At 45.3% G+C, this 22,061-nt stretch overlaps 1 protein-coding gene across 1 annotated transcript in view; it reads right to left on the reverse strand.

The window, feature by feature from the left end:
- Positions 1–6,747, reverse strand: part of Sh2d7 (SH2 domain containing 7) — a 14,905-nt gene extending 8,158 nt beyond the window's left edge. The window contains exons 1-4 of the mRNA XM_075965875.1: positions 6,572–6,747; positions 5,256–5,345; positions 1,987–2,152; positions 1,534–1,746 (exon numbers count right to left, since the gene is read on the reverse strand). Of these exons, the coding sequence (XP_075821990.1) occupies positions 1,534–1,746; positions 1,987–2,152; positions 5,256–5,345; positions 6,572–6,747 (645 nt within the window). The remainder of the gene's footprint in view (positions 1–1,533; positions 1,747–1,986; positions 2,153–5,255; positions 5,346–6,571) is intronic.
- Between the last annotated feature and the right edge of the window lie 15,314 nt (positions 6,748–22,061).

The following is a 22,061-nucleotide window of genomic DNA, read 5'->3' on the forward strand; positions in this document are numbered from 1 at the left end:
TGATGACATGTCCTACAGGTCAGGTGGGAAAGGTGACATGTCCTACAGGTCAGGTGGGAAGGTGACATGTCCTACAGGTCAGGTGGGAAAGGTGACATGTCCTACAGGTCAGGTGGGAAAGGTGACATGTCCTACAGGTCAGGTGGGAAAGGTGATGACATGTCCTATAGGTCAGGTGGGAAAGGTGACATGTTCTATAGGTCAGGTGGGGAAGGTGACATGTCCTACAGGTCAGGTGGGAAAGGTGACATGTCCTATAGGTCAGGTGGGGAAGGTGACATGTCCTACAGGTCAGGTGGGAAAGGTGACATGTCCTACAGGTCAGGTGGGGAAGGTGACATGTCCTACAGGTCAGGTGGGAAAGGTGACATGTCCTACAGGTCAGGTGGGAAAGGTGACATGTCCTATAGGTCAGGTGGGGAAGGTGACATGTCCTACAGGTCAGGTGGGAAAGGTGACATGTCCTACAGGTCAGGTGGGGAAGGTGACATGTCCTACAGGTCAGGTGGGAAAGGTGACATGTCCTACAGGTCAGGTGGGGAAGGTGACATGTCCGATAGGTCAGGTGGGAAAGGTGACATGTCCTACAGGTCAGGTGGGAAAGGTGACATGTCCTACAGGTCAGGTGGGAAAGGTGACATGTCCTACAGGTCAGGTGGGAAAGGTGACATGTTCTATAGGTCAAGTGACCTTTTGAGGAGGCATGCAATGCAGTATGAGTACAAGTAATGTCACTCTCTGGTGAGAAGAGACCCAGGCAGAGTATACAGAAAGTTTAATGGTTAATGGGTTTAAGAAAGATCTAGAAAGCCAATGGGGCCATGGTGAGGAAGGGAAGGAGGTTCCAGTTACTGGAGAGGCTCTTGTAGACTCTGAGGATTTTAGGTTTTATTCCGAGCATAAGAAGTCCTTGGCATGGATGTATTGGCACACACCTTTTATCCCAGCACTTGGGAAGCAGAGGCAGGCAGATCTCTGGGAGTTCGAGGTCAACCTGGTCTACAGAGTTCCAGGACAGCCAGGGCTACACAGAGAAGCCCTGTCTCAAGAAAAAAAAAAACAAAAAAAAAAAAAAACCCAAACAAACCAAACAAAACAGCAACAACAAAACCAAATCCTTGGCGTACTGTGGTCTATGCATTAAGAACATTGTCTGAGCTTATCCTAGCATACAGACGCCTCACTTCAGTTTGCTGAGTGATTTTCAGGTATCTCGTGACCATTCTCGTTGAGATCTCCCAAGAACGTAAGGAATGGGAAATAGACTCGGAGTACCTGACTCACACAAAGCCTCATGGTGAGAAAACAGAAAAGTCTAGCCTGGGTTTGAAATCCATCCAGCTGACCAGGACAGGCCATAGCATTGGTGGATCACTGGGGACTAAGACCGGTTTGTGGTTCTTACACCAGGGGCCTGATGCTCACCCTCTATAGCTGAAGATACTGCTCTGGTGGTTTCTAAGGACCTGACTGGTATGACCTCCCACATCCGGGCTAGCAGCCATCAGTCTGTGCGGCACAGATCCTCCTCACCTCTGCACCTTCCTCTTTGGAGACTGTCCAGGGATTCACATCCAGGCCTTTCTTGGTGTGCAGGAAGGAGATCTGAGGCTTTGCAGGAAGTCGGGGGCTGGTGGCCTTCTCAGGAACCATGATGGGAAATCCCATGGCAGCTGGGTTTTCCAGGCCTAGACTAGTCTGCTGGAGGCCCGTGTTGACAGCATCATAGAGGTCATTTTCCTCTAACTGGAGGCAGTGAGGATATAACAGGCTTATGGTCACATACTGGCAGCTTCCAAGTGCTTGCAGGTATGGCAGGGGAAGGATGGAAATATCCCACTAGGTTCCTGACCTTGGGAAAGGTACTCTTTTGAATGAGGGCCCATGACTCCTTTGAGTTCCCTTCATAGGATATACCTGTGTGATTGTCACCCCAAGCCTGGACACCCCATCCTACCTCCCTCACCCGGGGAGAAAAGTGCCTACCCGTGGACAAGCAGTAGCAAGGGTCTCTCCAAAGGGCTCAAGCTGCACCTCCTGGTAATGACGGAGGAGTTCTTCCAGGGTTCTGTGGCTGAGGGTGTCTCCAGAGACAAGGTAACGTCGATTTTGGAGCTGGTTGATGATGAAGTGGCGGCAGCGATCACTGCCCCTGTGACACAGTTACATGTGGACTGGGTTGGGCTGCTGCCTGCCAGTGGGCCAGCTCTGCACCTGCGTGTTTCTGTTCTGTTCAGACTCAGCTGACCAAGGGCTGCCCTTCCCATGGGCATCTATGATGTTCCTCGGGGAACTGGGGACAGGGTGGGAGGCTTCAAATGTCTGGGGCCCTGGGAAGAACCTGAGCTTGTTCTTGGGGAGGGCAGGACTGGGATTAGAGTGATTGAGACACTCATTAAGCCCCAAACAAGGGTACCCCAAATCTTGCTCATCAGATTTACTAATGCAATTTCTTTGTTGTTGCTGTTGTTTGTATGTGTGTGTGTGTGGGGGGGTGCTGAAATACTGAACCATGCCTCCACCCTATTTACCTAGCTATTTTAACTTCAAATCTTTTAATTATTTACTCATTTATTTTTGAGAGAAGATCTCATTTTATAGAAGATCTCATTATAAGGCCTACAGCTATATAGTCCAGGCTGGCCTCAAACACACGTCCATCTTCCTGTCCCAGCTTCTTCAGTGCTGGAACAATAGGTATGAGCTACCATATTTGGCTAATCCAGTATTTTAGAAGCTCAAAATTAATGAAAAAGCAAAAACAATGAACAACCTATCAACACAAAAACGAGAAAGAAAATATCAAAGTCTCCAGTAAAGACAAGCTCCAACCATGCACCATTTCATTGTGCTTCACCCCATCCCATCTTCTGGAACAACTGAACCCTGCCTCCTATAAAATCCCGATGTCTTCATTTTCCTTTTTTTTTTAAGTGGAAAAATGATTTAAACACAGAGCACACATCATGGGTGTGCAACATGATGAATTTCTACACATAAGAATGTCCGTGTAACCACATGTAGATTTAAAACCTTGCCTTGCCCCTCCTTGCCAGTGCTCCACAGGTGGTCCCTTCCTGATCCTATTGCTATAAGTTCCTTTTTTTCCTTTATGGAATTTCAAATAAATGAAAATTATGCAAAAGTCCTCATTTGTATCTCACTTCCTTAACGCAAGGTATTTTTCGGATTCACTGAGGTCCAAGTAGATTTAGCTTCTTCCCTTCAAAAGTTATGTGTAGTGTCTTATCTGATAGAAAAACCTATAATCTGTTGGGTATTTAGGCAATATTTCTTTATTGATGTTTTTATAAATATAGCTATTATGTTTATCTTTTTATGAATGCATGTGCTGATTTCTTCTGAGAATATGCCAAAGAGTAACAGGAACAAGATGGATCAAAAGACATGTATGTATGTATGTATAAACACACACACACACATATATATAATAAGGAAATCAAATTTATCAGTCTTTTGAGAACTTTTTTTTTGGGGGGGGTTTCCTCCTTTATTCTGGGAAAGCTTCCTCTTTAAACCAAGCATGCTTCAGGAACGGGGCACATGTTGTGGTGAGGGAGGAAAGAGATGTACCGTCTAGCCATCCAGGTCAGCTGACTCCATCCTGGCCACCAGTGGGGTGACAGAAGTCACAGCCAGATTGCCCTCATATCCAAATCTATCAGTCTTTTATAGTGAGTACTTTTCGTGTCTAAGAAATTTTTGTTTATCCCATTTTCACAGGCAGTTGGTTTACTCATTGAAATGTTTTCTTATTTCCCTTAAGAAAGATTACTGTTTTTGTACATTTTGTACATTCCCCTCTCCCCACAACTTGGATATCCACGTGCCTTGTGCCAATTATAGGAAATCAGGAATGACAGTGACACTCCTGATGTGAGTCAGTGAGTCGGCATGCTGGTTCATCTCTGGACTCTTCTGTCCCTTGTGACTATTTATATTTCTCTGAGCACCTCTTCTCGCTGTCTTTTACAAGGTGGCATTCTGCCTAAGGTCTCATGAGAAAGAGAGAAGCTCAAAGAAACACAGAATAAAGGAAAAACAAAAATGAAAAGATTTGAAAAAATGCTTACTTACTATATTTCAAAGTGCCCAAAATAGTGTCTGGGGAAAAATGAGTATTGATCAATGATTAATATTTGCTTAGCCCAGCCAGGTGGTGGTGGCACACACCTTTAATCCCAACACTCAGGAGGCAGAGGCAGGTGGACCTCTGTGTGTTCGAGGCCAGCCTGGTCTACAAAGCTAGTTCCAGGACAGGCTCCAAAGCTATGGAGAAATCCAGTCTCGAAAAGCCAAAAAGAAAAAAAATTTACTTGGCCCTTCCATGGTTTGTGCACTCGGTGCCAGACATTTTCAAATGCTCCGTCTTACTGAGCACATCCAGCAGTTCTGTAATAGGGAACTAGAATAGTCCTGTTTTACATATGAGCTGGCAGAGGCACAGAGAGGCAAAGAAGCTTCCTTTGGGTTAGGATCTGAACAAGGAGAGTCTGTGCACATCATTTGAATCAGAATCTAAAGACTTGGAAGTTTGCCCTGCACTCCTGGCCTCCCTCCAGGTCTCCAGAGGGAGCCTTTTCCCAACTCAGCCTATGTTCAGGCCAGGGTTCACATCACCTCTGGCTTTAGCAGGCCCATGTCTCCTCTTCTTTGGTTTCATAGCCAAGGTCTTCATATTCAATGATGGTATGGGTCCCCCCATAGCCTTCGCACCTCTAGACTATCTCCAGTTCTCCCTCCTTATGCTGTTATGAGGAAACTGGTGAAGTGGCAGTCTCCCTGGATCCCTTCTTTGTGTCAGAATTCTCATCCAAGGCTGTCTCCAGATATCCTGATTCCTGGTGCACCCAGGGACCTAGGGCTCCCAAAACCTTGCACTTCTATTTATGCCAGTCCATCGGCTAGAAGGCTTTCTTATACTCAACCATGCCCTCTTCCCACTAGCAAATAGCTGTTTCTCCTTTACTGGGGTCAGAATTCATCTGTTCCCACCAGGAAGATGTTTTATCTGGCTCCGCTCATCCTTTTGAAGGCTGCAGCACCATCCTTGGCATATGGTCAGTGCTGCTGCCCTCAAAGGGTTGGCCAAGCCTGGGATGGATGAATCATGGAGTCGCGGCCCAGGGAAAACCAGACAGTGGGCTTCTGGGCCTCAGCGTTTATCAGCAGCCTCTGGGTTATGGAGTCTTGAGGCTGCCTGGCCCTTCAATGAAGGCTTCTCACATACTTACCTGTAAGACAAGATGTAGCCAACGGCCCGGTCACTGAGGCGGACGAGGAAGGAACCGAGAGCTTTGTCCCTGAGTAGCTGCTCTGTCTGCCTGGACAGAGGACATGCTATTAATTGGGGTCTGTACCCCCACAATAACCAAGTAGCCCGAATTAGACCTGCCTCAGGATCCTTGCAAGTCATGGTCTTGGGTGCAAGATTGAGGCAGCCTTTCAGCCCTTGATAGAGAACCTTCTTAGACCTTTGGCTCTGAGGCCTCTCAAGGTACAATCGGTGTTTGGTCCTGACTCACGTGAGCAAACTAAAGTCTCAGCCTGGAGTTGGATGTGAGTCCCGAGGCACTTTCCACTCCCCACTGCAGCCTTGCCAGCAGGTGCATTAGACACTGTCTGCAGCTACTTGCTCTCCACCTGGATAACTCTATAGTAAGAATGATGCCACCCAGCTGGAGACGTTTGCATTGGCAGCAATCCCCGTCTCGGGACTAGGTGTGTGATTGTGCAGGATGCACACTACAGGAGAGCTTCTGCAGCAGAGAGATGCTGCTGCGTCTCAAGCTTGGTTACCATTTCCCACCCTCTTCATGCCCTACACAATGCCAAGTGTTTTGGAGGCATGGCAGAAAATTCTAGCTTTTTTGTTTTGGCTTGGCAGAATACAGATCATCTATTTCCTTAGCCAGTTCTCACCAGGTAAGAACTACCTTCATAATTTGTAGGGATCAGTGCCAAGTGACTATTTAAGGTCCATTATTTCCAAATGAAGAGTGTCACGACAGTGACAACAGAGTATTAAAGCAGGTGCAGGTCCCCCGGGCACACAGCCTCAAGTGATCCAAAAAGCTGTCTCTGGTACTGTGTTAGGCACCGGGCCAGGACCTGGTGGGCTTTGTTTCTCATTTTTTTCCCAGTATTGGGAAGCGTGGCAATCTAGATCAACCATATTGTCAAATCCCACATTCTATCTCCTAGGCCAGGATAACCATTTGTCTAGTTTTCCTGGCCAGTTTTCTAGCTTAGTTACAATAGGATCCCAATGCTGGTGCATGGCACAGTCTTTTAACTTTTGCCAAGACACTCAGAATTCATCCAAACATGCCCAGCCCCTACACAGTCCTTCTCATAGCTGCAAGGACCCCACTAGGGAAATGCTCTTCAGACCTCCTTCAGAAGCTTCCTCAATCTGTCCCATCCACCCCCAGGGTTTTGCCTAGTGAGGAAAAGGTCAGGAACCCAGAGTTCCAGAATTTTTAGGTGATATTCTCAGCCCTGAGGAACTGTGGGGCCATGCTGGCTGCGTTGTCAGGGGTAGCCTTACTTGCGGGTGATGAATCCATGAAACCAGGGGGGCAGAGCTCCGTTCTGCAGGATAGAGGGGGCCTGAGTCTCCATGAACCACTTCAGAGCCAACTCCTGGATTTCAGCCAAGGCCTGCCCATCCCCTTCCTCCCCTAGTGCCTTGGGCAGACGCAGCTGCTCTGGGCCGCCCTCCATCCTGATGAGTACTGACGGGAAGTGAGTCCTGATGGCTGTCGTCCCTTATATCTGGGTGTGATGCGGCTCATTTGCCTGACCCACACCCTCCCCAGTGCCTGGAGCACACAGGAGTCCTGTTGCTTCTGGATTGGCAGCGGGTTCTCCTCTGTGAAGCTTTGGCTGGCTAGAGTCACGAGCAGGAGGCCACCGTTGCAGCCTGGTGAGGGTCAGGCAAGCTTTCCATGATCTCTGAGTCAGCAGATGAATGGCTGACTTTGTCCTATTTTCTCCCAACCTTCCGTCTTTGCCTCAGCTGAGGAGCAGACCCTGGCTGCACTCACAACTTTGGCCCTGTTAGCAAAGCCCTGGATTTAAATTCATTGTATCCTGCCCTCACAGAGGCTTTTTGTGTTTTGGTAGGGAAGTTCCATACTGATGAATTTTTCCATCCACTGCAGGTTGTATCAAGTATCTACTTTTCACCATATAAATCTGGAATCAGGCCACTGCAGCTGGGAAAACATTTTTTGTTATTGTTGTTGTGTGTGTGCATGTGCAGGAATATAGCCATGTATATGTTTATGGAAGTTAGGGGGTGATATTGGACGCCTTCCTCTGTCACTCTGCATTCTCACTGGACCCGGAGTTGCTGCTTGGAGTAGACTGTCTGGCCAGCAAGTCCCTGGGATCCACCTTTTTCTGCCTCTGTGTTCAGCCTTTATGTGGGTGCCAGGGATCCCAAATCAGGTCCTCATCTTTGTGAAGCAAGCGCTTTGCCTACTGAGTCATTCTCCTCAGTCGTGGAGAAGCACTTGTTACTAATGGAGGAGATGGGCAATAAATGTTTGTGCATGCGTGTGGACACTGTGCCGGATGTGTCCAGCCTGTAGGAGGCAGAGAGAGGAAGGCAAAGCACGTGGGCTGCATGACAAGGGTTGCAGTCAGTCTTACCCAAGAGTGACAGTGGGTGCGTGAAGGAGGAAGGCAAGCACCTGGGGGAAGAGAGGCTGTTGTCAACCATGGTGAAAGTGAGGGCACAGACAGGGCGTTTGGGATCAGTTTAGGGCCATAGAACACTTTGTTCACATGAATATTCCCAATCTCCAGGGTCATTCCACAGCAGAAACCGAGGCTGGAGGACACTGAATCAGCAGAAGCATTCAGCCTCCCCAGAACACAGGTTAGACTCTCCCTCCCGTCACACAGTGGCATGGGGGACCAGAGGGTTGCTGAGCCGTTGGAGATGTCTCAGTTTGCTCATACACTGGACATAAAGGGTTACTGTTTAGATTCTGAGGTCATTATGATGAGTAGGAACAAATGGTAACGAATAAGAGATCATTTACATAAATTCAAAGCAGACCAGAGCTAATCAATGATGCTCGAAATTAAGAGCAGAGGTTACAGTGGGGGAGGGGGAGAGTTTAATGACTGCCAGGAAGGGACCAGGAGTGCTGTTGTGTTTCCACTTTCTGATCTGGATGATGTGCTCACTATGAAAATTCATGGGGCATAGTTTATGCTCTTTGCTAAGTATGTGTTCTACTTCAATAGAAACCACTTACTGGAAAAGGAGAAGATGTCATAGCCACATTTCCATGGTTCAGATTGACTTGATGTCTGTGTGGCACTTAATCAAATGTTATAACTCGCCTAACTTCAGTGTCTTCATCTTTGAAATGAGGGTAAGATGACATGTGTATTTGCTCATTTTCTCTTGCTACAGTGAAATACCCGAGGCTGGGTCCTTCTTAAAGAAAAAAGATTGATTTAACACATAGTTTTCGAGGCTAGAAGGCCAAGATTGGATAGTTCCATCTCTTTGGGTTTCTGACGGAGGCCTCCTTAGCTATATTACAGGGTGGTGGATGCCATCATGGGGACGTAATTGAAAAAGAGCAATCACATGGCCAGAGAGGACCAGTTAGAGCTTTTATAGTTACCCACTCTGTTTAGAACTCTCTAGAGTTCTATGAAGATGGAATTAATTAATCCCTTCCCAGGACAGTGCTCCCCAAGGACCTGTCTTTTCCTAAGCCTCCTTCAGGGTTCCACCACCTTCCAGCATAGAAACTCTGAGGTTCAAGCTTCTAACACATAACTCCTTAGGGGATTATGTCATATTCAAACCATAGATAGCAGCTTGTTATTTGGAAATTCAACTGAGTTAAACTCCTTTGAATAGACTTTGAAGTAAATAAGCAATTAGAATTAGCCATTTTTTGATGAGAATGCTGCCAATGATGGTGATGATGAAAGACTCTTAAATATGGAATAGTCTGTCCCATTGGGTAGACTATTATTTTTAATAATTTATTAGTTTTTATTTTATGTGCATTGGTGTTTTGCCTTCATGTATATCTGTGTGAGGTTGTCAGATCTTGGAGTTACAGACAGTTGTGAGCTATGATGTAGGTGCTGGGAATTGAGCCTGGGTCCTCTGGAAGAGTAGTCAATGCTCTTAACTACTGAGCCATTTCTCCAGCCCTAGACTACTATTATTACTACAACTTTGTTATAAGTAATCTCAGTCTAAAATAAAATAAAATGTTTTAATCTCAGCACTAGGCAGACAGAGAAGCAGGAGAATTGCAAATTTGAGGCCAGTCTAGGCTCTATAGAAAGACACCAGTTTGAGACCAGCCTGAGTCATATCGTCAAATATTGTCTCAAAACAAAACAAGGGGCTGGAAAGATGGCTCAGAGGTTAGAGTCACACTAGCCCTTGCTGGGGGACCTAGGTTTCGTGTCTAGCACCTGTATCAAACAGCTCACAACTGCCTGTAACTCCAACTTCAAGATACCTAGAGCATCCGTCTCTGGCCTGTTTAGGTTTCTGTACTCATGTGCACGCATGCATGCATGCGCGCGCGCACACACACACACACACACATGCGCGCGCACACACACACACTAAAATATGGAATAAAATATTTTTTTTTTAAATACAGGTCTCTCTATGTATCCCTGACTAGCCTAGAATTCACTATACAGAGCAGGCTGGCCTCACACTCAGAAAGATTTACCTACCTCTGCTTTCCTAGTATTGGCATCAATGGAGCACACCACTATGCCTGGTTTTGAAATAAAGTCTTCTGAAAACTGTGTTTGGGCATGTGTGGGATGCGTTTGGTTTAGTGGCACCGCAGGAGCATGAAGCAACCTACAGCCTGAACCTGGGGGCTCTTTCTTTGCCTCTTCGCCTCTTCTTCCTCCTTTACACAAAAATAACAGTACTTAACTTTCCTGGGCAGCTCTTAGCACAGGGCCAGGCACACGGCTACACAGCAAGTGTTCCTGGAGAGTCAGCTACCCAGAACAGTGATTTTATAAATGATTAATTTCCAGTCTTGGCTATGAGAGTGTCAAAAGGGGCCACCAGGAATGTGTCATCAGTTTTGAATGTGATACTTGATCTTCCCATCACAGGTGAGTCAGAGAGATGGTGGGGTTTGTAGTCCCAGGCCCAAGTGGGCAAGAACTAGAATTCTGTAGAATGTAAAGTCAAGGAGAAAGGAGATTCTGTCTTTATTTTCCTTAACTTTTCATTGAGATCCAGCAACTCCTTCCTGGTGGATACAGGCAGCAACCCCATTAACATTAGCAGCACCTGCTGTTTCGTCACCAACGGAAGCCACAGATATTTTCCTATCTCATGACAGCAGCTGCAGGCATGTGGACAGTCCATTTTTCTCATCCTATCAGAATTATAGAAATCCAACCCAATTCAACCGGACCTTGCTTTCTAGCACAAAGTAAAGCACAGTGCTGGTCCTGCATCAATATTCTACTCTGACCCTAACTCCACATAACCTAGTCCCTCTGTTCCCTGTAGGTCCAAATTTGTTCATTAAAAAAAATTTACAAGGCACATTCGGTTCAGCCAATTCTCCAGAGGCCCATGGCACCGTAAGAGTGAGAATTCTGGGGTCCGACCCGGAGCTGGTTTGCTGCTAGAGTAACGTCCTGGAAGTATTCAAATGCAAAGAAATTCACTGCCCTCTTTTTTCCATGAGGCATTCTCACTCCACCACCTCTTATGCTGGATACATTTATGGGCAGAACCTGATCATTTTCATAAGAAGACAAAGGCCTTTTTGTACAAAAGGGAACATATCCCAGATGGCTCTGGACCAGGGGTGACAATTCCGAATGTCAGGCAAATAAGGAGAGCTCTATATTTATCCTCAAAGGAAATATGGGTCTGAGGGGGAGCAAATACTGGGTTTGGAGAGAGTTCGGTTTGCTATGTAAAGGATTGTGGGTAGGAAACAATTGTCCAGGATGAACCCTGCATCCCATTGTTCAGTTCCTTACGTGTGGTCACCTGGAGGATGCTGGGCCCTGGGTAGAGAGAAAGTTGTGGAGTAGTTCCCCTCCTTCTCCACCCTAGGGCTCAGAGGTGTAGGGGGCTGATTTAAGGGGGAACATGCTCTGGAATCAGACTAAATGACTCAGAATGTCAGCTTCCACTGACTGGTTCTGTGATAGCACCATGCCTCAGTTTCCCCATCTATAAAAAAATGGAGCAAGTAGTCAAGTGCTTATAGCCATGAGGACTGTTCTGGATCCCTCCCATCAAGTAAAAAAGTGGACGTAGTGGCTTGACCTTGCAAGCCTCACTTAGGGGAGGCAGAGTCAGAAGGATCCCCGGTCACCACCAGCCAGTTTTCCGGAGTTGGCGAGCTCCCAGCTTAGTGAAAGACCCTGCCTCAAAAAATAAGGTGGAGGGTCTAGAGGGATGGCTCAGCAACTAAGAGCACTTTCTTCTCTTGCAGAGGACTCAGGTTCAGTCCCCAGCATCCACACGATGCTTCACAACCACTGGAAGCTCTAGCTCCTGGGGGTCTAACATCCTCTTTTGGCCTCTGTGTGTACTAGGCAAGGTATGTGCATACTACACATACAAACATGCAGGCAAACACTCATACACACATAATAAAAATAAACAAATATTTAACAAAATAAGGTAGAGAATAATAAAGGGAGACATGATATTGACCTATGGCTTCTACATGCATGTGCCTATTCATCTGCACATACATGAACAATACACCCTGAGTGGTAAAATATCTACATGATAGTGTTGTGGAGTATTAGTTGAAGATGTGTTACATTCATTTATGCTGTGGAATAGTTGTTTAATGATGCAGAGTTGTGTTTCATTTGTTTAAGTCTGTGTTACTTTACCTGCCTAAAATATCTGATTGATCTAATCTAAGACCTGAACAGTCAATAGCTAGGCAGGAGACAGGATAGGTGGGGCTGGCAGGCAGAGAGAAGAAATAAGAGGAGAAAGCTAGGGAAGAGAGAAGCCAATAATAATGGCACTGGGTTTTTATTCTACTGCATGTACTGGCTTTTTGGGAGCCTAGTCTGTTTGGATGCTCACCTTCCTAGACCTGGATGGATGGGGGAGGGCTTTGGACTTCCCACAAGGCAGGGTACCCTGACTTCTCGTAGGACTGGAGGGGGAGAAGGAGTGGAGGGAGTGGGAGGGAAATGGGAGGAGGTGGAAATTTTTAATAAATAAAAGAAAAAAAAAGAAATCTAGGGAAGAGAGACGAGCAAGGAGTGAGACAAGGAGGAGAAGAGGATACTAGGGGCCAGCCACATAGCCACGCAGCCACACAGCCACGCAGCCACGCAGCCACACAGCCACGCAGCCACGCAGCCACACAGCCACACAGCCATGCAGCCACACAGACACCCAGCCACACAGCCATGCAGCCACGCAGCCACACAGCCACGCAGCCATGCAGCCATACAGCCACGCAGCCACACAGCCATGCAGGCACACAGCCACACAGCCATGCAGCCATGCAGCCACACAGCCATGCAGCCACGCAGCCATGCAGGCACACAGCCACACAGCCATGCAGCCATGCAGCCACACAGCCATGCAGCCATGCAGCCACACAGCCACGCCGCCACACAGCCACCCAGCCACACAACCACACAGCCACGCAGCCATGCAGCCACAAGCCACACAGCCACGCAGCCACACAACCACGCAGCCACGCAGCCACCCAGCTACACAGCCACGCAACCACACAGCCACACAGCCATGCACCCACACAGCCATGCAGCCACGCAGCCACATAGCCAGCCACGGAGAAAGAAGGAAAGAAAGATAGAATAAAGAAAAGTAGAAAGCCCAGAGGCAACTGTAGAAGAAGAGAAACTGGTTAATTTAAGTTAGGAAAACTGGCTAGAAATAAGCTAAGCTAAGGTAGGGCATTTATAAGTAAGAATAAGTCTCTGTGTATTTATTTGAAATTGGGTGACAGGTCCCCAAAGAGTAAACAACAACAACTAACAAACAAAAACTACGTGGTAGTGTTTGGGTGAATGATCTAAGTGGCTAGGAGGCATGGCTACACATGCTGGCAACATGATTCACACCTTGGCTTCAAGACATTACAAATTGGGAGGTCCCCAGAATTTGGTGTCCTGTCCTTGTCAATACTTCCCTGTCCTGGGTCTTCATCTCTCAAGGCCCTGCTCTTCCAGACAGAGAGTCGCAGATGACCCAGGGAAGGGCTCTTCTAAAGGTGTTCAGCCTGGCTGACGCTGGGAAATCTTTGCAAAACTTTTCAGAGGGAGTCTTGCCAGCCACCTGACTGAGCCCAAAGGGTGGCTCCAAAGCAAGCACTGGCTCTGTCTTCTTTCCTGAGACCCTGCAATAATGATGCTGCACACTGCAGGGCGCTGCTGGCCACCACACTCCTGGGTAGAATGCCAAAGGGCGTCTGTCGTGTGCTAGCCTGAAGCCCAGGCAGCATGTTGTCAAGCCCCTGGTGATTCTGTGAGTAGTGCATGGTTTTGTGTCTTGGAGTTGAGGAACAGAGAAAGAATGGCCTGGTTCCTCCTCGTTGTAAGGGTTTGCCATTCTGCACTGTACTGTGCCCAGACCAGTTCTTGGCGCAGGAGCAGTAGGCACATATTAAATTATTATTCAAATAATTGACCACTTATATTTTTTTAAAGGTTCTACACATTTTATTACTGAACAAACAAATTAGCTCATGAGAGACAGACAGCTCTCTGGGAGTGTCTCTGGGGGAGTTTCTGTTGAGTTACTCCAGGTGGGAAGAACCACCATGACTATGAGTAACACGAGTCCGTTGCCTGGGGTCCAGGACAGGATAAACAAGAGACAATGAGCGGGGGCCCAGCATTCCCGACTGTGGATGCCGTGTGATCCGCTGTATCACACTCCTGTTGCCATACCTTCCCTGCCACCACGGCTGTAGCTCCAAGGCTGAGCCCAAACGACCCTTTCCTTCCTGAAGGTGCAACAAGAAAATGACTAGGCAGAAAGGAAGAGGAGAGGAGGGAGCGGGGAAAGCAGGAGAAGGAAGGAAAAGTTGTCAGTAGCAAGGCATCAGGGCACACGCCTTCATCCCCGGCATTTGGGAAGCTAAAACATTTGGGAGGATTATGAGCTTGGATCCAGCCTGGGCTACATAGTAAGGCATTGCCTTAGAAAAATACCAGCATCAGACCTCAGTGCCTGATCCTACCTTGCTTCCACAGGTTGCCACTGTTACTCATTTCTTGAATAGCCTTTCTGGGTTACTAAATGTATGCATATAACACACCTGCCTGCACGTGCGCGCACACACACACACACATCATTCCAAAACCCCTCCCTACTTTTTGAGACAGATCTGTGTAGCCCTGGTTATCCTGGAACTTACTATGTAGACCAGGCTGGCCTTGAACTCTCTTGCCTGCCTCAGCTTCCTGAGTGCTGGGATTAAAGGCATGCATCAATACCTCTACTTCACCCTCCCCCTTTTTTTGGAGACAAGGTCTCATTAGTTGCCCAGGCTTTCCCACACTTCTGGAGTCAAGTGATCCTTCCTCTCCAGTGTACAGACATCTTGGACTACTGGTATGCATTACCTGTTTTTATTTTTCCTCTTGCTTACATAAAAGGCAGATATCTGTGTAGTGGTCTACTTGCCTTGTAAAACATGCAATGATGTAATTGCACTCCTTCCACAAGAGTCCACAGACAGGCGATACTCTTATTTTTGAGGCCTCGTAGTATCCCATTATCAACATGCCCATATGCCTTGTGATTGAACTTAGAAATGGCGTGTGGATCATGCCTGTAAACATCCCCACCTGCACAAGTGACCAGACTCAAATAGCATGTTGATCAACATCACCATACACCCTTCCTATATGACCAGGATTAGAAATGGCACGTGAGCCAACATGCTCATACACCTTCCAGTATAACTCCTTAGAAATGTCTTGTGAACCAACACAGTCACATACACAGTCCTCCAGGCTGGCCAGACTTGGAAATGGAAAGTGGGCCAGTATGCCCGTGCGTTCCCCATGTGATTAGGTTCAAATTCAGCACGAGGGCCAACGTGCACGTCCACCATCCAATGCAAATGAGGTTGGAAATGGAATGTTGGTCAATGTCCCCATACAGACCTCCAAGGTAATCAGAATGTTCATGGGAGCCAGCGTGCTCACTACCTCTCCACGTGACCTGCCTTGGAGATGGCATGTGGGGGTGGATATGACCAGACATCCCAAGCTATAGCTGGGCTCTTAACTGGCATCTGGGTCAACATTCTCATACACTTCATGAAGGGGCTCAGAAATGTCATGTAGGACTGCATGCCCATATACTCCACTCCCCAATGTTCCCAGGCTCAGAAGTGGCCTATGAGCCAACATGTGTTTACACCAGCCAGGGTGACCTGGTTCAGAGAGGTTTGTGGACCACCAAACCCGAATACCCCCTAGAAGACTGGCCTAAGAGCTGGTACGTGAGCCAGAAGTCCATTTGCTCGCCTATAGGAGCTGGTAGAAAATGGCGTGTGGGCTAATGTTCTCACACAGCGCTCCCATGTCATCATGGTTGGAAATGACATGTGACCCAACAATGCCCATTTAACTTTACATATGACTGGCTCAGAAATGGCATAAGGAAAATACATCCATATACCCTACCATATAACCCAATCTCAGGAATTACATGTAGGCCAAAATGCACATATACCACCCCATATGACCAGGCTCGGAAATGGCGTATGTGCCGACAAGCCTTTACACCTGCAATGTGACTGAGCTTGACGCAGCGTGTGGGTGAACAGGCCCATACACCCCTACGGATAACTGGTATTTTGATGATTGTCACATGGAAGGGTATGTGGGCATGTTGGTCCAAATACCAGTTTTAGTCCTGTGACATAGGCACTATGGGCAAGTTAGCAGGCAGAGCTCTTCTGAGTTCAAGGCCAGCCTGGTGTACACAGTGATTTCCAAGCCCTCTGGGCTATTTAGTGAAACCTTGTCTAAAACAAACAAATGGCCCAGAGCACATAAAAAAATCAGAACTGGGCTTGGTGTCAACATACCTATAATTCTAGCCCTTGAGAGTTTGAGGCAGGAGGATTATGATGAGTTCAAGGCTAGACATAGTTAAATCTTGTTTCACAAAGCAAAGATGAAAGATCAGAAAGGCATGTAGGCTGATCATATTTTAATGAGAAGACTAGTATAACCCTCAAAGGAAACAACTGGAATTACCCAGTGGCTGTACTCTAGTATTCCCCTAACAAGCCTGCTTTTTCCATTCCATGTGACACTGGACATCTCTTTAGAAGAGGATTGGATTCACATGGAAAGTTCTCTTGCGATTGCCCTGGATATTCAGGAAACACTAGGAAACACTGCCCCCAGGTGGATGCTAGCAATCTCACTTTGGTCCAGTTCTAGATTGTGAGTGCTCTGAGGTGCTATCATACCGATGAGGGAGGGTAAATAGCCTTCCTCAGTACGACAACTACTGTACAAAGTAAGTATTCTCGTATTTGAGGGATGGAGAAATTAGTGACATAATGGCTGTAGTAACTTCTTTAGTATTATATCTTAAATTGTGGTGGCCAGAATTGAAAACTAATACCCAGGAACTTAAAGTAGTACAGAATAAAACAAATGGCTAGAGTATTTCTTTTCTATTTAAATATAAATAACTATTTTAGTCAACCAGATTATTTCAAAACCATATATTTTTAAGGCAGGGTTTCATGGAGCCCAAACTGGTCTAGAATTTGCTGTGTAGTTGAAGATGGCCTTGAACTTCTGATCCTCCTACCTTTACCTCTTGAGTGCTGGGATTACAATATGCACCACCATTTCCAGCTTCTTAGGTACTGTGGATAGAACTCAGGACTTCATGCATGCTAGATAAATACTCTAGCAACTGAGCCATATCCTCAGTCCCCAAACTGATTAATTTTTAAATTGTTTAGCAATTTTGAAAGGCAGGCTGTGGTGCACACCTTTAATCACAATATCAGGAGGCAGAGGCAGATATATCTCTGTGAGTTTGAGGCCAGCCTGGTCTACAGAGCGAGTGCCAGGACAGGCTCCAAAGCTACAGAGAAACCCTGTCTCAAAAAACCACAAATTTTTTTTGATTAATCTGTAAACTGTTTTACTTAATTTTTATGTGTTGGTTTGCTTTTGTGCTTCGGTCTGTCCAAATTACTTTGGGTTGGCTCTCTGCTGCATCAGTTTTCTTGACCATCTATAGATTTTAGAATTATAACTCTGGATCTTTGCCCAGACCTTTAGTACTGAAGCCAAAAAGGGGACTGACTCCTGGAGTTCTCTTCTGAGTAGCTAGCCCAGACTTGTGGATTAGATCTCATATGTAATCCTTTAGGCTAAAGTGATATCAAGTCCTTCAAGCAAGACCTGGGGGTTACTGGGCATGAAAGTGCACAATTGCAATACCAACAGTTGAGAGGCAGAGGCAGGAGGATCAGGACTTTATGACCATCCTCAGCTACATAGTGAATCAGAGGCCAGCCTGGACTGCCGGTGACCTGTCTTGAGCAGACAAACAAAATGACCTGGGAATAGAAGGAAAGGGGAAATCTCAAATAATTTAACCAAACCAAAAGCTACAATATGCAGAGCATCTTGGAAGAGAGAAATGTCTATTGTTAATATTAACACGTGGTCAAAGATACCTCAGTGACGGGCTATTAAATGTAATTGTACTCAAAGTTAAAACAATCTCCAAGGCAAATGCCAGCCTCACCTAGCTAATGTCAAGTTTCTTGACAGAACACCCTGGCTAAGAGTTGGATATTTACATCATCTAACAAACCCCTTCTGTTCAGATTCCAGACTCTTTCTGAAGAGTTGTGCTTTCTGTGTATTGAATGGCTGGGAGAGAACAGATAAACCAGACTAAGCCCACAGTCTGAGCCACCAGCCTGTCATATTTCTTATGGAAAATTAATAACATGGTGGTTTGTTCCTGTGTCCAACAAATGTGTAGGGAACTATAATCACACGATGGAGTATTACTTAGCAGTTTTAAAAGTCCTTCTAATAGATGCAATGATATGGATGAATTATATGGAGATGATCATAAATGTCATGTCAGTGAAATTCAAAATTAGGTAAAGCTGATCCATGGTGATACAAATCAGAACAGGGGTTGAGTCTGGGAGGTGGAGGTGCTGACTAGAAAAGGGAATATGTCTGAACATAGGGGAACGATTCAAACTGATATTATGTCATAGATGCATGTGTCAAAAATTTTTAGGATGAACACTGTGGACTATTTTGTATGTGTAAATACATTTCAAGATTGAATTATCGACAAATAAAACCACCTGCTCTAATCATTAGCTTCTTGTGAACCTCAAGAGCATGAGATGGAGCTCCTGGTTGGCCAGACTATGGTGAGATGTTCACCAGTGTTAACTCTAGTAAGTGGCCTGTGGTGTTTGGAGCAGACTGTAGGGATCATGGCAGTGTGTTTTTGTTGGGGTGTTAATCTTGTAGGATTTTTTTTAAAATCAAATTTCTCACTAAAGAGAAGTAAATGTTGTCAATGGCATTATTTTATGCTATTGAAAAAGATTTAAGCAAGTTTGATTTTTTTTTCAGTGAATTCTTGTTAGCTCCTAATAAATATATACCTTTTAGATGGACACAAATTGTGTTCTATTCTCTACTAAGCATTATTTCCATAATTTTATTAGCTTGTAGGTTATGGTATCCTTACCAGTTACTTTAGAAAATTAAGATAGTTTTCCAGATTCAAACTGGCAAGTTCAAATCATATAATGTATTCACTCTCTTAATAAATTAGAGAGATACTCTTTAATCAGAAAAATTCTTTAAGGATAATCAGAAGACAGACATGATGGTGCACACTTGTAATCTCAGCACTAGGGAGCTGGAGGCAGAAGAATTAGCAGTTCAAGGATCTCCTCAGTGATTTCTTTCAGCAATTGGTATCAAGTAATTTTACCACAAGGTTAAGCAGGGCTGGTTTGTTATGGTGGCTGGTGCATAGTAATAACACCATTATCATTATCATTCTTATTATCCTCACCTCACCAGGAGTCTCAGCTAATCACATGCGCTTGTCTCCCAGGGCAACACCTTCTGACCTTTCATAAAATACTTCATAGTCTGAAAGATTGATCGCTCTCTGCCAACAGGCTGATTGAGTTCAGAAGGAAAAATTCACACCCAAACCGCAGAAACTGTCTGTTTATTTATTTACTTGAAACATGGTCTCACTATGTTGCTCTAGTTGGCCTGGAACTTGCTAAATAGATTGGACTGGCCTTGAACTCACAAATATCCACAAATATCTGACTGTAAGTGCTGGGATTAAAGGGATGTACCACCATAACTGGCCTTATTCATTCGTTTATAATGACAAAACTAGAAGCATCAGTATGATTTTCCTTCCACATATTACTAAGAAGACAAACTGCCTGTGAAGGTGGTTTGACAAGACCACGATGACCCTTCTGCCTTCCCATGGAATTGTCCTCTTCTTTTCCTAAGTGAATGACGTCTTTTACTTGTGAAGGTGGTTTGACAAGACGATGAATATTGTACCTTCCCGTGGTCTGCCCTCTTCTATTCCTAAGTGGCACAGCTTTTGGTGTGTCAGTAGAGCCTTGCTTGCCAAGGACTACAACAGAAGCCAGGCTCAGAAGAGATGTTCACAGTGTTTCTCTAAATGTGAAAACAAGAGCAAAAGATGAAAGTAGAAGATGAGCTGTTAGGGTTAGGGAAGGGGACTCGGGGAATGGAGAGGGGAGAGAAAAGAGGGCAAGAGGGGACAGAAAAGAAGGCACATACCGTATGCATGTATGGAGATGTCACAGTGAAATCCATTAGCTTCTGTAATTAGTATGTGCTAATAGTTGTAATAACAGGTTCCAAGTTATTACTAAATGTTATGTTGGTAAGTACGTAGAAATGGCTATTTTGTTAAGTAACTATTGTGTTGTATATCTTAAATGGACATATATTATTGCTGTTAATCTTTATAAGTACATTTTTAGAATTGTAGTTTTATTCTTATTATTTGGGTAAAAACACTGAAGACCAGAGAAGAACACTGCTTCAGGTCATGTGAGTGGCTGGCAGAGACACCACCTACATACTCGCAAACTTGTCTCTACACTCCATGTTCTTTCCTTTGGACAATCACACTAAGAGAGTCTGTCCAGTTTTCAAGGAAGATCTTTGCTTCTTCAGCACCTAAGTCTTGAATCTAAGGAAAGCGAAGCATGTGAAAACATTTTAACGAAAGATATCAGTTGTTGGACAGATTATCTTACTTGGGAGGTTTGTAAATAGTCAACACAGCAGCCTGGCCGTGGTCAACCTGGAGAGAGCTTTAGTAAATGAGTAGACAAGGTCATTAAAGACTCGGACTGCCTTGAACGTCACTGCCTTGAAAGTCTCCAGAACTGTGCATTTCAGAGATATAATAAGTTGAAGACATAAGTTGATAAATTAATAGAAAGAGCAAAGAAAAAAAAGATGAGTTGCTAGCGTTTAATTTCCCCAGAAAGAATGTCACAAAAATTATTATTACTCCTGGTTATAACTACTGTTACCATGGTTACATTTCCCTTTCTGCAAGCCAGAAGAACACAATTCAAAAACAAAGGGTTGCTCTTCCAAAGAAAGAACAGTTGTTAACCTTACTCCTTATGTTTGCTCTTCATTACGGTCAGAGTTCTCCTGTTTGTCTCAGATGAGAGAACTCTTTCTGGTAGCTGCTCCACCTCCAGCCATGTGGTTTCTAGAAGTAATCTTTTACAACTGTGTCGCGAATGTCTTTTAAAGACAATCTATTAATTTAATAGCTTGTGCCCAACACATAGGCCTTTAGCTTTGACTCTGTGTGTGTATGTTCATATGTATCGATGCACATGTGTGCCTGTGGAAGCTAGCGGATGATTCAGTGTGCCCTTCCTCAGGACTCATCTGTCTTTCTCATGGGCCTGGAGCTCACCAAATAGAACAGACTGGTTGGCTAGTGAGTATCAGGTACCTTCTGTCTCTGCCTCCCATGGGCTGAAGTTACAAGTGGAGTCTGCCATGCCTGGGTTTTTTTTTTAAGAGAACAAAACAAAAACAACAACAACAACAAAACATGGGTTCAGGGTATCAAAACCAGGTCCTCTTGTTTGCCCATGCATTTTACCAACTGAGCTGTCTCTTCAGCCCCTTAAACTTGATTTTTAAAAGTTGCTAATTAGCGTTTCTGTTTCTGGCATTTGTTAAAAGTCATAGTATGAGGCAGAGAGCTACAATCTGTCAATCATTTGTTTAAGGTGGTGACTGACCTTTGAGGTTTCTATGCCCCATTTGTTAGTATTTGAACATTGACCTGAGCCAGGAACTAATAGTCTAGAAACCTGAAGAAGAAAACAAGGAAGTCTCGCCGTTTCAACCAACAATGTTTACTGAGTGTTTCTTTTGGTCTTAGACACAGACACGCATAAAACTCATAGTGTCACTAGAGTCTAAGTTAGGGGAGAGACTCTGTGTGGTCCTGGCTGCTCACAGAGTCCTGGCCCAAGCCAGGTGTCTGAATGAATGAAAGAAAAGATAGATAGGAGGCCCTTGCAAAAATTACCACAAAATCAGATGAATTTGTTTATCAAGCAGTAATGAACTATAATCAGTGAATAGTGCTTGACATTTATGGCAGTAATTCCAGGAGAAAAACATGAAAAATAAAAGATAAAATGAAAACCGGGCGGTGGTGGCGCACGCCTTTAATCCCAGCACTCGGGAGGCAGAGGCAGGCGGATCTTTGTGAGTTCGAGGCCAGCCTGGTCTACAAGAGCTAGTTCCAGGACAGGCTCCATATCTACAGAGAAATCCTGTCTCAAAAAACCAAAAAAAAAGAAAAGAAAAGAAAATAAAAACAAAAGTAGACAAAACCAAACAACATCAACCCAAACCTAAACCAAATTACTTAGCGTCTACCACCTACTGTGGTCCAGTACCAG

This window comes from Microtus pennsylvanicus, chromosome 3, assembly GCF_037038515.1.
Source record: "Microtus pennsylvanicus isolate mMicPen1 chromosome 3, mMicPen1.hap1, whole genome shotgun sequence".
Taxonomy (NCBI): Eukaryota; Metazoa; Chordata; class Mammalia; order Rodentia; family Cricetidae; genus Microtus; species Microtus pennsylvanicus.